The sequence below is a fragment of the Populus nigra genome, chromosome 2 (assembly GCF_951802175.1).
Source record: "Populus nigra chromosome 2, ddPopNigr1.1, whole genome shotgun sequence".
In the NCBI taxonomy this organism is placed as follows: Eukaryota; Viridiplantae; Streptophyta; class Magnoliopsida; order Malpighiales; family Salicaceae; genus Populus; species Populus nigra.
In genome coordinates, this window is record NC_084853.1 from 43,587,937 (window position 1) to 43,604,965 (window position 17,029).

At 33.8% G+C, this 17,029-nt stretch overlaps 1 protein-coding gene across 1 annotated transcript; it reads right to left on the reverse strand.

Moving 5' to 3' along the window:
* Positions 1-12,499: 12,499 nt before the first annotated feature.
* LOC133681428 (uncharacterized) lies at positions 12,500-15,972 on the reverse strand. The gene is made up of 2 exons (XM_062104472.1): positions 15,199-15,972; positions 12,500-13,854 (listed from the first exon to the last, which is right to left on the reverse strand). The coding sequence occupies exon 2, from the start codon at positions 13,793-13,795 to the stop codon at positions 12,785-12,787; it is 1,011 nt and encodes a 336-aa protein (XP_061960456.1). The 5' UTR covers positions 13,796-13,854; positions 15,199-15,972; the 3' UTR covers positions 12,500-12,784.
* Between the last annotated feature and the right edge of the window lie 1,057 nt (positions 15,973-17,029).

Here is a 17,029-nt window from a genome sequence, read left to right on the forward strand (position 1 = left end):
TTTAAATTAATATTTTTTTTTATTTCATCCTTTAACATTAACTTGATTAAGAATTAAGTTTTTTTTTATCAAGGTCAAATTTAGAATTTTACTGGTTGCAAGTTTAAAAGATTAATCAAAGTTTAAGAGACTCTCTTAGGTTTTTCAGGCAAAAACTTTTCAATTTATATATATTTTCTATTTTATCGTTTAATATTGAATTGACTGGGATTTTAACTTCTTAATTAAGAAATGGTTTAGGATTTAATAGGTTACAAATTTAGGAGATTAACTTAGGTTTGAGAGACTAGCCTAAGTTTGGTTATTATTTTTTCTTTTTCTTTTTTTAACATCATATTTTTTTAGTTTTATTATTTAATATTTATTTAATTGTAGATTAGGCTCAATTATTTTTTAAAATTTTTATATAGAATTTTTCACTACTTTTGAAAATGACCTGAGTTATCTCGGTTCTTTTTATTTGTCATTATTTGTTAGATTTAGCCTTTTAAAAAAATTTATTTTTCAATTAAATTAAATTAATTGATTAGACACAAGCATGAGATACTTATTTAATTGATTAGACACAAGCATGAGATGCTTATTTAATGATATTTTTTGTTTTGTTTTCCTAGTTACTGCTTTGATGCTGTATATAACCTCTTTTGATGTCGTCATGTAATGTTTCCTAGCGGCGTTAAAACTTTCTTAATGAATTCTTTATAGAATGATGACAAGTTTTCAACAAACTTTTATTTTTTCTTCTCCTGGTGATGTTATTAACATTTTATTTTTTATAGTTAATTATTACTACTTTTTATTCACTCTATTTACTATCATTGTCATTTTAAAAATCATACAATTAAGTTAACCGAGATATCAATGACCACGAGTATAAAATCGGAATAATCCCATTAAAAGAAAAGTAAGAAAAAAAAATGAAAATCAATTTCTAATAAATTAAATATTAAATAATGAGAATGAAAAAAATTTAATAAAAAACCTAACATACAGTTAGATGAGTGATACATATGTGAATAAAAAAAACAATTCAATTAAAACCTAACAAATAGTTAGATAACAATAAGAAGCAAGGTTTTCAATAACAAAACACTGTAGGATGATACTTGGAGAGGAAAAAAAGGGCAATCCAAAAAGGAAGCAAAACAAAACGAGGAGTAATAGTAAAAAGTGGATAAAATAAAATCAAACGTTGAGTATGGATGATAATAATTACACGTGTGTTAGATTTTTCCATGTCCATGTTGTACCCGTTACTCATCAGTTAAGTTTAGATGCCCATAAATTATTAATTGGATTTTAAGTATTTATATAAATATCAATCATCCAACTATTATTTATTATTCAATAAAAATTAATATATATATATATAAATACCAATCAGGTCTATTTATTTATTATTAATGTTTTTTCATGTGATTAAAATAAAACTAATTTGTCTAATCAATCGGAGCTATTATCCAAGTTATAGAATTTTTTTCAAGAAAAACATGTCCACAACACTTATATATCAATTTTTTTTAAAAAAATAAAAATAAATGTGATCCCAAATAAATAACATCTTTTAAGAAACAGCCAAATAAATAACAACGAGACACGGTTTTCACATTCTAGAATATAATCAAAAATATATTTTCTCATTTCATTGCTGTGTATGATGTGAAATAAACATACACGTTTCATTTTCTTTTCTTTTCTTTTTTCTTTTTACAAGGATCTAATTTACTCGAAAGTCAAGAATTGTTTCCATGGTCAACATTTTGAGTGGAAGATTGAAACCTGGGACATTTTCGTTCACGTGCCGCATACGATAAAACCAACAGGGACTTGTAGAGTCTGTTTGGCTGTGCATTTCGCCAAATTTTGAATTTTTTTTTTGTTAAAATTGAATGCAGTTTGTATTTTTTTAATCGTTTTGATGTGCTGATGTTAAAAATAATTTTTAAAAAATAAAAAAATATCATTAACATATATTTCAGCACGAAAAATTATTTATAAAACAACTGCTACCACACTGCCAAACACACTCATAACATTTATGATAAGCATGTGAGGGCGTCTTCATGGTAACATTTATAAAAAAAATATTTTTTAAAAAAGTTAATATTTTTTATTTTAAATTAATATTTATTTTATTTTAATGGTTTAATATTAAAAATAATTTTTTTAAAATAAAAAATTAATTTAATATATTTTTAAATAAAAAATATTTTAAAAAATATCTCCCAATTCGTTTTCCATACCACATCTATGGATTGTAGGGGGCCCCTTTTCTCGGAAGAATATTCTGTCAGCCAGCTTCAGATCCTTCTCTGGAGAACAGCTACAGATAGGGGTGAGCAAAAAAACCGATAAACCGATTAAACCGAGAAAACCGGACAAAAAATAACCGAAAAAACCGAACCGAAAAAAAAAACTGAATTAACCGATTAAAAAATCACAAAAAAATTCCGGTTCGGTTAGGTTTCGGTTTCTGAAGTCTGAAACCGAACCGAACCGAACCGGTTCAACCAGTCAACACTTAAAAAAAAAAGCAAGTATAAATACAATCTTTTCTAACCCTAGAATAAGGCATTAAGCCATCAGCTGCCGCCCCCCCCCCCCGCGCATCTCTCTCATTTCACTCTCACTTTACTCTCCCCCCTCCCCTCCCTTCTCTGCATCTCTCTCATTTCACTCTTTGGCTGGTGGGCCGCCCCCCTCCCCTCCCTTCTCTGCATCTCTTTCCCTTCACTCTCTGGCTAGTGAAAAATCAAAGCAAAACAAATTGGTCATCGTTGGCTCTACTAAGACAGAGTGATGAAGAAGAGTACTTGGTTGAGTTAACTCATCGAATGACTTACTCCACCCTTGAAGATGATTTCAAGAGAAACGACCTCCCTTGCAGCACCGAAAAAACTAAGGTATTGCTTCTTTTATGTTTCTTTTTAAAGTAGGACAATCTGCTCTAGTTTCTGTGATTATGTTTTTTGGGGCTAATGTTCGGGTCTTGGGTTTTTTGCCTGATTTGCAAGGTTGGGTGCAGTTGTAGACAAGGATCTAGCCGTGGAAGCCCGAATGGGTCTTCACCTCCAGCAACTTGGGATTTGTTGTATGAGATTGCAGGAGAAGTAGAGAGGACCATTGGGTTCTTCCGGTTTGGAAGGGAAAAAAACCGAACCGAACCGAACCGAAATTAATCGGTTTGAACCGGTTTTCGGTTCGGTTCGGTTCAAAAAATTAAAAAAAAAATAATTCGGTCTGGTTGTTTATTTTGGTTCAAAACCGGACCGAACCGGAAATGCTCAGCCCTAGCTACAGATGCCATTGTCAAACAACATCGCATCACTGAAGCTACCGCGAAGTTCATCCGCGTGGCATAGTAAGTGTTTCTTATTGCATAATTTTTTTAAAAAAAATATTTAAAAATATTAATATATTAAAATATCCAAAATCATTAAAAAAATTTAAAATAAAAAAATTATTTTTTTTGGCCAAATACGCTATCATCTGTATTGCCAAATAAGTTCTTAATATGTATTATGGTAAAATGTATTTTTTTGAATATTTTTTTATATTATCAATGAAAATCATAACCATTATATTTAATAACTTCTCAATATAAATATATTATTAAAAAAATCTAAAGTAAGAAGATGCCACATTCTATGTTCTATAATATAACAACTTGTTTGAAAATGTAGTTGTATTTGTTTTTTAAAATATTTTTTATTAAAAAATATATTAAAATAATTTTTGATACCAATATGTCAAAATAATCTAAAAATATTAATTTGAAGTAAAAAAAATTAAAAATTTTTAATTTTTTTCAAAAATATTTTTAAATTAAAAAAATAAACCATACTTATTTTTTTTAATTGTATCTTCCTATCGGACGAGACTCTTAACTTTTTTTTATAATAATAAAGGATATTTGAAAATATGGTGTAAATTGTATTTTTTGAAATTTAATTTTTTATTTTTATTTAAAATATATATTTTTTATATTTTTAATTTTTTTTGATGTGTTAATATTAAAAATAATTTTTTTAAAATAAAAATAATTTTTTTAATATATATTTTTTTAAAAAATATTATAAATTATCACCATTCCTACCATACTAACCACACTCAAAAGATTTGCACAGCTATAAGATGTTCAGCTACCAAGCCAATAAAAATCAAGGCACGCGCACCGGGGCTTGTAGCCCAGCCTCTGTCACCTGGGTTCGAGCCCTAGCGTGCACGTCTGTTATTTTTGCGATGTTTTATGTATCTACTGGACTTGCAAGGTGTTCAGTGGGTCCAGGGATTAGTTGTGATGCGCGTAAGCTAGCCCAGACATCCCAGGTTACCAAAAAAAAAAAAAAAATCAAGGCACGCCCACCTCCCCAGCCGCGTTAATTTTAGAGTATTTGGATGAGAGGTAACGCTTGTGCTTTTTAATATGTTTTTATAGTTTTTAAAAATATAATTTATATTTAAAATATATTGTAACCTCCAATCCACGCACCCTTACTTCATTTCACGCCAATCATCCCATCACTGTCCTTGATCTGTCGTGCTTTAAAGAAGAATAATTCAATTAAATACAGCGGGCCCGTAATAGATTCTTCTGACAATCTATTGTGGACCTCGTAATACTGTAATGTTAGGGGTGTCTTTTGTTTTTTGGTTAGAATAGTTTCTTTTTTAAAAAAATATTAAAATAAATGTTTTTTATTTTAATATATCAAAACTATAAAAAAATATTAATTTAATATTTTTTAAATAAAAAATCTTCTACAAACAAAAGGAAAATATATTCCAAGTATCCAATAATGACTAAGGTTTCATTGTTAGTTAATATGGTTTTTCTTAAGAAAACCTGCAGGTCTGACTACAATTTTTTACTCGCTATTGAGCAGACGATAAGCTAGATTGTTTCTTAATCCAAATCAACTGCGTTATCAACAACAGGGTCTAAAATTCGCATGCATGCACCGTTTAAATGGTTGTTCAATAATAAGAATTTAATTTTTTAATTTTTTTTTGTTTTAAGTTTAAATCCTATAATTATTTACATGATGGTTACTAAAGACTTATATGATCGTTAACTTCAGGACTCGTAGGATTAGTTGAAATATACGCAAATTGAACCGGACACCCAAGTTAAATTAAAATAATAAACTAAAAAAAATAAAATTTACATGCGTGTGGAAAATAACTTTGAAATTGTCAAAGAAACACTCCGTCTTGAATATTATGCTTTATGTGAGATACAATGATATTTTTACAATATTAACGCTAGCTTTCAAAAGACTCCGATCCTCTCAAGGTGTATATGCTGAAATTTATTTGGTTAGTAGAAAGAAAAAAGTAATAGTATTCAAATTCTTACTCGGATATCATGTTAATTAATTAATTTGCTGTAAAGATTTAAATTGATAATTAGGTAAAATTTCAATAATTATTTTATTCCAACTCTTTATAACAAAATGAAAGGAATAAATAGAAAACATGGGGGGATATTTCTTCAATAAAAAACTATCCCCCCAGGATTCAATAGTTTCCTCCTCTGGAATAGAAGAAAGAAGAAACAACAAGGCAAAACAGAATAAAAAATTCTAGCAACCTAAAATGAATTATATTATATCTTCTTCAAAAAGTGCATGTGTTATATAGAGGCCTAAAATCTGTAACATCCATGAAGAAATTAAATAGAGAATTCAAACAAAATTAAAGAGTGCAACTAGCTTTTAAATTATAGTTGTTAGGAAAATAGGTGTTAGAGAAAATAAATAGTTGTTGGAAAAAATTATAGCTGCTAGGAAAATAAATTGCAGGAACTTTAAAAATTACAGTTTCAGTTTAAGAGTATTAAGAGTAAAAAGATAAATTATTATAAAAAATAAAAAGCTCAGAAAGTATAGGTTTTGCTTTGTGAGGGAGGAACAAAGGTTTTTTTCTTGCTTAGCTCAACCTAGTACGCACGAGCCTACCATCCTTTATAATTGGTTATCAACACATATCATAAATTACTATATAAACACTAAAATTTTTTTTTGTTTTTTCAACATGAGATTGAATGCTTATTAGGTTTAAATACTTCAACTTAAAAAGATGTTGTCTTTTCATTATGGGATATAAATTTTTGAGAATAACTTCTTAAATAATATTAATTATATTATTTATAACAATCCCCCATATATTTCAAAAGATTTTTGGAGTAAGAATATACTTGCTGAATTTCTATCTATTGAGTGTAATGCATGTAACCTGATGTTTTTTGAACTATGAATTATATCATATAAAAAGAATAAGATTTAACTTATAGAATTATATATTAGTGAAGCTTTTAATTCCTATAAACTAAAATTTTTTATTATAAGTGAGGTATCTCACCAATCATATTATACTTCCATAATTTCTTGTTCTTTTACTCGGTTTCATCCTTAAGATTGTCGGTAAAGAAACAAAAGAAGAAGAATATAAACAAAATGAAGGGAACAAATAGAAAACCCGAGGCCTGTTACACACACTGTTTTTAAAGATATTTCTTCAGCAAAAAATTATATTTCAGGATTCAACGGGTTCCTCCTCTAACTGCTTGTGCTGCTTCAATAGATACATCTGAGAGCTGGGTCTGCTGCCGGGGGAAAGATCAACCTCGAATCCTGCCTTTGAACGCTATTTGTTCTCGAATCGGAAGGGGTGTTACGGGGCAACCATGCACTGGAGGTCAGAATCACGCTTACGAACGTCGAGATTTCGCTCCTTATGGCTACTGATCAAAAAACATTTTATCAACATGCCAGTAAAATAAGTGTTAGATTAGGAATATATATATCTTACCAGAGCACTTATATTAATTATGTGATCCCACAAATGTTAGTTAGGAACACAACCAAGTCAACGTAGGGTATAATTCTTTAAAAATAGTCCGAGCAAAAACTTTGGTTTTAGCTAACAAATAAGTTGAAAATATTTGTTGTGATTTAATAAAAAAAAAGAATATTATATGATCCCATGCTGATAACGCAAGAGTCGAATTCCGGTTAGGTTAGGGAATATTATTTTAATTACTGACTGCTAGGTAGATGGAAGAAGTCTTAGCATAAATAATTATTTTAATTATTGGCTGCTAAGATTTTCTTCATTTTGTTCCACGGTCTTTTCATCAAATTTTAGGTCAAATCTCCAAAAACGACGATGTGCCCCTGAAAAATATCCTTGATCCAACTTTCATCAAATCTTTCAAACTGAAAGCTTTGATTCCAACCTTTGGTCTTGAATCCTGAGATTCTTCCTTCCTTTTTTTTTTTTTAATTTAATAGATGAAGCAAATTCACTAGCTAAAGTGCTAAACACCCTCGAAATCTAGGGAACCCTTCATTTGAAGGGGAGCACCACTAAAAAAATCCTGCATTGCATTTAATTCCTAATTATTATTGTCGCACCCGACATCGCGACGCCCCACAAATAATTCTCTTGAATATGGAAAAAGAACAGATTTATGGCATCTTGTTCTTTTAGGAAAAATGTCTTATTTAAGGAGTCGCCACCTAGTATTATGGTCACTAGGAACCCTAACTGGTCAACAGAGATTCTATGGCTCGGGATTGGTTACGTAAAAGGGAAGATATTATCACCCCTTAAACGTTCTGCCTAAGGCAGACTGCATTGTCGGTTTTGTCTTAAATTGCTAAATATTTATTAGTTTATGCTATGATGATTTGTTTATAATATTCATGACTCTGGCGTCAATCAATATTCGAGCTCGAATAATTCCAACTCTGGCGTTGGTAAAAATTCGTAGCTACGAAAATAAAATTAGATCAATATTTTGTATTCCTTGCTCTAGCACCAATGAATAAATAAATAAATAAAAAGTAAATTTATTTTTACGCATGCACATATTTTTTATTTTTCTAGCTAAATAAAATAAAATACAACGAATAAAAATAATATAAATTTAAACCGGTATTTTTATTCCTGACTCTGGCGTCAGTGAATAAACCATTAAATTTACATTATTTTTATTCATGCATATACATTATTTTTATTTTTTCTACTTTTTTCTATTTTTTTATTTTTTTATTTTTTTTATTTTTTTTTTGGGGTTGGGTCACTGGTCCCAGCTGGGTGGCAGGCGTGCATAACGCACGCCTGCCCAATGAATTATAATTCACTTGCTACAGTAGCAAGTGAATTATAATTCACTGCTATTGTAGCAGTGAATTAAAATGCAAAAGGGTAGAGATGAGGGACGACTTACCTGGTGCAGCAAGGCGTAGCCGGAGACGATGGCGCACTGCTGGACGAACGACGCTGCCTCCTCTTGTTCTTCCTCTCTTCTTCCTTCTCTTCCTCCTTTTCTTCCCCGGTTCGTCCCTGTATTTCTTTCCTGGAGTGCCCTGTTTCTGGTGCAGTGGCTGCTGAAGATGGAGCTCTGGAGATGCTGCTTCTGGAGGCGACGAAAACGGTTGTGAAGCTGGTGGTGACTCTTGTCTACTTCTTTCCTTGGTCTTCCTTATGTGCTTCCTCTGCTCAGGACATCAACGATGGTGATGAAGATGTTAGGTGCTGTCGGTTGAACTGAAGCTTGCTCCCCTGTTTCTGTTTTTCTGCATGCGTCTTCCCTAATTTCCCTTTCCTAAGCTGTTGCTTGTGATATTATTGGAAAACGAAGACGCAGATGATGACGATGGTCGACGGTGATGGAGGTCTGCACCCAGGAGATGAGGGTTCTTCCCCTGTGTTTTTCTTGTTGTTGTTCGCCCTTTTTCCCCCTGTTTTTCCCCTCGGTTCTGTCCCCCTCTCTACTGTCCTTTTTTCTCCCCTTTCAGTCCAATTCCCCAACTTTGCCCCAGTTTTTTCCTCCTCTTTTTTCTTTGCTGTGCTCAATCTTTATAAGCCACCCAACACCCTTACACCTCCTAGCATGTATTAATGGCACATCGTGGGCAAAAAACGTTACCCACGTTCTCAGCCGTTTCTGTTGAATCGGGATGGAGGAGATGAACAGTGGAGTGTTTAATGGCAATTTGCATTTTGGTACTTCAAGTTTTGGAAGTCTTGTAATTAAGCCCCTAGTTAATTTGTAATTGGACCCCTGCATTTCGGTGCCTTTTACAAGTTAGTCCTTGGACTTTAATTTTTGCAATTTGGACCCCAATTAAAACCCCAAACTTTGATATTTCTTTAATTAAGTCCTTGATTTCATTAATTAAATTAATTTCAAACTCAATTAAGTCTCAAAACTTATCAATTATCCAATTAAACCCTTGATTTGATTAATTAAATTAATTCCAAGCTTAATTAAGTCTCAAAACTTATCAATTCTCCAATTAAACTCTTGATTGGATTAATTAAATTAATTTCAAGCTCAATTAAGTCTCAAAACTTATCAATTCTCCAATTAAATCCTTGATTGGATTAATTAGATTAATTTCAAAGTTTAATTAAACCTCAAAACTTCCAATCATGTTGCTCTTAACCCAAATTTTAATCCATTCTTTATTTATTTCATTTTACTTGCTTTTCATCATCATTATTTTTTTCATCATCATTAAAATGGTCAAAAATTGGGTTATGACAGTTGCCCCCTCTTTATAATATTTACTATGCAAAGATATTGGAAAATTTCATTTTCTTTTAGCTTTGTGTAGTAAATTTATAAAGAAAAGTAGATACAGAAAGGATTTTTTTTTTGTTTTTTTTTTTTTTGTTTTTTTTTTTTAAGTCTTGAAAACTTTGAAAACAGCAGATTGACACACGACTTTTACCAAGAGATGTAGAAATCAAGAAACAAGTCATTTGGAAGACGACCCACCTTTTTTTTGTTTTTTTTTGTTTTTGTTTTTTTTGTTTCATTTTGTTTGTTTTTGTTTTTTTTTACTGGTTTCATTGTGATGGGTGACCTATCCAAGTATATAAAAAACAAAAATGAGAGGCTCGAAGGCGCACTCAAAAGAATGCGAGAAGAAAGCGAGTGCTCAAAGGCGTGCTCGAAGAGGAAAGCGAGGGCTCAAAGGCGTGCTCGAAGAGAAAAGCAAGTGCTCAAAGGCACTCGAAGAGGAAAGCAAGTAGGAAAGCGAGGGCTCAAAGGCGCGCTCGAAGAGGAAAGCGAGGGCTCAAAGGCGCGCTCGAAAGGAAAACGCAAGGGCTCAAAGGCGCGCTCGAAGGGAGAAAGCGAGGGCTCAAAGGCGCGCTCGAAGGGAGAAAGCGAGGGCTCAAAGGCGCGCTCGAAGAGAAGCGAGGGCTCAAAGGCGCGCTCAAAGGGAAGCGAGGGCTCAAAGGCGCGCTCAAAGGGAGAAAGCGAGGGCTCAAAGGCGCGCTCAAAGGGAAGCGAGGGCTCAAAGGCGCGCTCAAAGGGAGAAAGCGAGGGCTCAAAGGCGCGCTCAAAGAGAAAAGTGAGTGCTCAAAGGCACTCGAAGAGGAAACCGAGGGCTTGAAAGCGCCCTAAAAAAATGATGATCAAAGGCTCAAAGGCGCATTTTAAGGAGTTGGAAAAACATAGAGATTTTTCAGAGGGCCTGATTCTCGTGGGCGGCCTGCCTAGAAAAAAAAAATTCTCAAAAATGAAAAATTCTCAACAACAATTTTGATCTTTGGCCATTTCAAGTTGGCCTTCCACTTGATGGATTCCGTTGGAATTTTCTCATCTGAAATTTGCAAAACTCATAGTCCAATGTCTTAAAGTTTAGATGATATGCATGCATCTTTACCTGTTTTGAAATATAGGCCCCCATTTCTTCTTAGTCTTCTTGTTGCTTAACTGATGAGGACTTGCTATCTCTGATTTGGGTCCTCTTTGCCGCTTGGCTTCTAGCCCACTCGAGTTGGCCCATGTAAGTCTATTTCCAGATTTGTTTGCACAATTTAGCCTTTGTGGTGCCCATCGTGACCCATTTGCTTGCTAGAGATTTTCTGTCTTGTCAAATAATTTGAGAGAATCATTCATTACTCCTCGTCTCACTACTAAAAACATTCGGTGTCACTTGCTGAAAGGATCAAACTGTCCTTTGTAGACCAAAATGCCCCCTTGTCTAGTTGAAGGAAATTACCATCTCATTTTCTAGAATTTTTCCTTCTAAACACAATGTTGCCTCTTGTATTGGTCATTGCCCCTAAGTGTGCTTTATCAGCGACTTAGACAAATAATGGTTTTAAAAGGCCATTCTCTCATTTCTCTCCTTTTCAGTTTGGTGAAGGAATATGGGTCTAGAATGAATCTTGAAATCTTGATCTTGCATTTTGAAAACAAAAATCATTTCGATGTGATTCTAAAACAATTTGCTTTTGAAATCTTGCAACTCCTTGGTTATTTTCTTTCTTGAAAAAGAGATTATTTGCCCGTGTTTGGCAATGAGGTCTTTGGTGAAAATACGTCATGAGATGACATTTTTGTTTCAAAGTGACGGGCTCGAGAAAAAAGCTCGAGGTTTTGTACGAGAAAAACTTGTCTCTTTTTGAGCATTCATCTTTATCAGCATGAATAATAATGAGTAGTTTATTCTTGATGTCATGAAAAGTATTCTTTGCATTTTGAGAGCATTGTTTATTATTCTAGGTTGCTTGCTTGCTTGATTAGAAAGGACTTTTATAGGCACGTAATGTAGGTTGTGGTTCTTGGTTTATGAAAGAAAAGGATTCATAAGGCTCAAAGAGTGTTTCAGGGTTTCAAAGACCGAGGATCACTATCAACAGTTTGTCTCTTGACGTCATTCACATTTTCTTTTGCCACTCTTCTTTGATTTGATGCTTCTTCTTTTTTATTGCTTTGCTAGGGCATACTCACTTTATCTTGTATGTCACTTTTTCTAGTGATTTGGGCATGCCCCCTAGCATTTGAGTTTCTTGAGCTCTTATGCCTTTTTGGCTTTCTCACAACTTTTTCTCTTTTCTCATTGAAATTTTCTCTTGCCCCCCAGTGTGGGGTGTGATCGTAGTCGGGATTTGTATTCATGAAAGAAAAATTATTCAGGCTCAAAAAAAGGATCGCAAGGGATGTACTTATTTCAGAAAGTGAAAGGAATAACAAAGATGGCCTTTCCTCATTTCAAGCGCAAGCCACTATGATCAATAAACTTTACCTCATCTAGTGTGATAGTTTGGTCTTTGCAAAGATGCATTTCATGGGTCATGAGCAACGAGTTCACTACATACCATTATTCATACATTTAAAAACACATGATTCAAGAGTCATTGGGTAAGGGTGTTTATTCATTTCTTTTTTCTTTTCTTTTCTTTTTCACATTTTTTTTTGTTCATAATTTAGTCACCTCAATGATGGAGTTGCTTGATTCACTTGTCATTCTACAAGTAGAATGTCAAAAATATCATTTTTGAATAAACATCAAATTATTTTTGAAATCAAAACGCCAGATCAATTTTTCAAAACTCCAATAGGGAAACTGATTTTGGTAAAAGAGATGAATTGCGTCTATGAGATCGCGCAAGGCTTCAAAGATGTGTTTGTGAGTCTTTATAAGAAAACACTCTCGGAAAAATGAATAAAGCTTAATCGTAAACACGATTGAATGACAAACTCATTATTTCATTGAAACTTTGGAAAATAAGTTCAACCACAAGGAACTTATGACAACATCTTGGGCTAATGAATACTAGCATGATAACTCATAAAGGGGCTAAACATTTAGTGATCATTGATTGAAATTTCTAGAATCTTTCAATCATTTATTCTCCTTGACAAGGGTATCTTTTCAACAGTCAGTTGAAGTCATTTGTAGATCATTCTCGACCTACCATCACCATAGCTTTTCTTCAAAATAGTTGATATCTGGGAGTCGGTATGAAAAAATCAGCTATAGGAATGATAAGTGCCTTGACAACCACCTTCAGTGTCCTTTTCTTTTTCAGTGAAACCGTTCTTTTCAGTTGGATCAACAATTTTACCTAACCCAATGGCTTGTTCAATCCTCTCAGCTATAACAACTAAGTCAGTAAAATGTTGTGCAGAGCTTCTAACCAGGTATTCAAAGTACGGGGCCTTGAAAGTGTTGACAAATAAGTTGATCATCTCCTTTTCCAACAAAGAAGGGTTAACCTGTGCAGCGACCTCACGCCACCTTTGAGTATATTCTCTAATGGACTCCTTGTTATTCTTCTCCATAGCTTGCAAGCTTAACCGATCAGGGCCCACGTCTATATTGAACTTATATTGCCTCATGAAGGCATCAACCAAATCCTTCCATTTCTTAACCTTGGTATTATTTAATCGCATATACCAAGTGAGGGCAGCGCCACTTAAGCTGTCTTGAAAGAAATGAATCAACAATTTCTCATCATCAACTACCTCAGCCATTTTGTTGCAGTATGCCTTGAGATGAGTTATAGGGCATTGGGTTCCCGTATATTTAATAAATTCCGGCACCCTAAACTTCTTAGGAATGACCATGTTAGGCACCAAACACATATTGACAGCTTTCACCAGGTCGCACAAATGGTTTCCCTCAATTGCCCTTATCATCTCTTCTAAGGCAGTCCATTTTTCCAAACCCTCTTCTTTCACCATCTTGCCCTTTTGAGATTCTTTCTCGGTAGAATCAATGGTAAACGGTATCCTTGAGGGGTATGCTGGCTGGAAATGCATAGCTTGTTGAAATTCAGATGACACCCTATTTGCCCCCAGATTCTGTGGATCGAAATGAGTTACATGCATATCTTCAGGCTGAGCTGTAAGTATTGCTTTTCCAGATTTATCTCTCAAGGCCTGCTCGAGTAGACTAGTAAGCCTTGCGACTTCTTCTTTAAGATTCTCCACCTCTTTTTGATGTTGGGCTTCCAACTGGCCTCTTTCTTCGTTTTCCATTTGTCTTTTTCTCGAACGAGTGTTATAAGCGGGTTTCAATGGGGAACCTATATTTCAACCTGCTAAATGTAAATCATGCAATTATGCAAAAATGCTGAAGCAATTAGAAAAAATGCATATGAAATGCAAACTTGCCCTTCACGGGGTGACAACCTAGTAGGAAGATCCTAATTGTTGAGTGCATCAAAGGGTTGGTCATTATCTAGTTTCAAAGGGTCTCTCGCATGCTCAGTGATCGTCCATGAAAGGTCGATATGAGGCTTACAAGTAGTGTGAAGATAGAGGCCCTGAGTAATATCAGTTTGGCATATCAACCACTTCCAAGTAAACAATCAAGCGAGAGTTGGATGGTTTCACGAGTCTTACCCAGGCTAAAGCCATTGGGGTACCGTTACTCCCCCACTTATCCTAGTTTGTAAAGTGTGTGCTTCTAAAGTGATGCATGACAACATAAATAAGGATGCATGCTAAAGCAGTAAATGCAGGAAAAATAAACAAATAAACACAACAATCAGAATAGCAATAATAAGACAAAAGACAAAGCTTAATCCTAACGTCCCCAGCGGAGTCGCCATCCTGTCGCACCCGACATCGCGACGCCCCACAAATAATTCTCTTGAATATGGAAAAAGAACAGATTTATGGCATCTTGTTCTTTTAGGAAAAATGTCTTATTTAAGGAGTCGCCACCTAGTATTATGGTCACTAGGAACCCTAACTGGTCAACAGAGATTCTATGGCTCGGGATTGGTTACGTAAAAGGGAAGATATTATCACCCCTTAAACGTTCTGCCTAAGGCAGACTGCATTGTCGGTTTTGTCTTAAATTGCTAAATATTTATTAGTTTATGCTATGATGATTTGTTTATAATATTCATGACTCTGGCGTCAATCAATATTCGAGCTCGAATAATTCCAACTCTGGCGTTGGTAAAAATTCGTAGCTACGAAAATAAAATTAGATCAATATTTTGTATTCCTTGCTCTAGCACCAATGAATAAATAAATAAATAAAAAGTAAATTTATTTTTACGCATGCACATATTTTTTATTTTTCTAGCTAAATAAAATAAAATACAACGAATAAAAATAATATAAATTTAAACCGGTATTTTTATTCCTGACTCTGGCGTCAGTGAATAAACCATTAAATTTACATTATTTTTATTCATGCATATACATTATTTTTATTTTTTCTACTTTTTTCTATTTTTTTATTTTTTTATTTTTTTTATTTTTTTTTTGGGGTTGGGTCACTGGTCCCAGCTGGGTGGCAGGCGTGCATAACGCACGCCTGCCCAATGAATTATAATTCACTTGCTACAGTAGCAAGTGAATTATAATTCACTGCTATTGTAGCAGTGAATTAAAATGCAAAAGGGTAGAGATGAGGGACGACTTACCTGGTGCAGCAAGGCGTAGCCGGAGACGATGGCGCACTGCTGGACGAACGACGCTGCCTCCTCTTGTTCTTCCTCTCTTCTTCCTTCTCTTCCTCCTTTTCTTCCCCGGTTCGTCCCTGTATTTCTTTCCTGGAGTGCCCTGTTTCTGGTGCAGTGGCTGCTGAAGATGGAGCTCTGGAGATGCTGCTTCTGGAGGCGACGAAAACGGTTGTGAAGCTGGTGGTGACTCTTGTCTACTTCTTTCCTTGGTCTTCCTTATGTGCTTCCTCTGCTCAGGACATCAACGATGGTGATGAAGATGTTAGGTGCTGTCGGTTGAACTGAAGCTTGCTCCCCTGTTTCTGTTTTTCTGCATGCGTCTTCCCTAATTTCCCTTTCCTAAGCTGTTGCTTGTGATATTATTGGAAAACGAAGACGCAGATGATGACGATGGTCGACGGTGATGGAGGTCTGCACCCAGGAGATGAGGGTTCTTCCCCTGTGTTTTTCTTGTTGTTGTTCGCCCTTTTTCCCCCTGTTTTTCCCCTCGGTTCTGTCCCCCTCTCTACTGTCCTTTTTTCTCCCCTTTCAGTCCAATTCCCCAACTTTGCCCCAGTTTTTTCCTCCTCTTTTTTCTTTGCTGTGCTCAATCTTTATAAGCCACCCAACACCCTTACACCTCCTAGCATGTATTAATGGCACATCGTGGGCAAAAAACGTTACCCACGTTCTCAGCCGTTTCTGTTGAATCGGGATGGAGGAGATGAACAGTGGAGTGTTTAATGGCAATTTGCATTTTGGTACTTCAAGTTTTGGAAGTCTTGTAATTAAGCCCCTAGTTAATTTGTAATTGGACCCCTGCATTTCGGTGCCTTTTACAAGTTAGTCCTTGGACTTTAATTTTTGCAATTTGGACCCCAATTAAAACCCCAAACTTTGATATTTCTTTAATTAAGTCCTTGATTTCATTAATTAAATTAATTTCAAACTCAATTAAGTCTCAAAACTTATCAATTATCCAATTAAACCCTTGATTTGATTAATTAAATTAATTCCAAGCTTAATTAAGTCTCAAAACTTATCAATTCTCCAATTAAACTCTTGATTGGATTAATTAAATTAATTTCAAGCTCAATTAAGTCTCAAAACTTATCAATTCTCCAATTAAATCCTTGATTGGATTAATTAGATTAATTTCAAAGTTTAATTAAACCTCAAAACTTCCAATCATGTTGCTCTTAACCCAAATTTTAATCCATTCTTTATTTATTTCATTTTACTTGCTTTTCATCATCATTATTTTTTTCATCATCATTAAAATGGTCAAAAATTGGGTTATGACAATTATGATTGAGAAAAGAACCCAGAAATTCATTAAAAAAAAAGGAATGAATCTTTGAATAGTTTGGCTTGATATACGTGGGGAGCTTGAGTAATTACACAATAGCAAACACAACCTTGAGTTGTTGGATGAACTGGAAAGTGGTAACAAAAAAAAATTCAAATTTACAGTCAGTGAAAAATAAATTTGTTTTTTATACTAAAAAGCCTTGGGATTTCACTATGGAAATGAACATGTGGCTTTTTTCTTAATTTGGTTATCAAGATTTATTATTTTTCTATTTAGTAATTGATTTTTCAAATTATTTAATGAAAAAAATATTACATAGTAGGGAACTGTAGGGTGAAATATGAAGAAATATTACGACCAATCTAAACTTTTTGGGAAAAATCCGTTTCCATCCTCCAATTTTTATTTTTCAGCTTTAACAGTTTCTATATTTTTTTTCAAAATTTAATTTTTATCTAATTTTTTTCCAGTCCACGAGTTAAAAAAATAAACAAAAAGTTG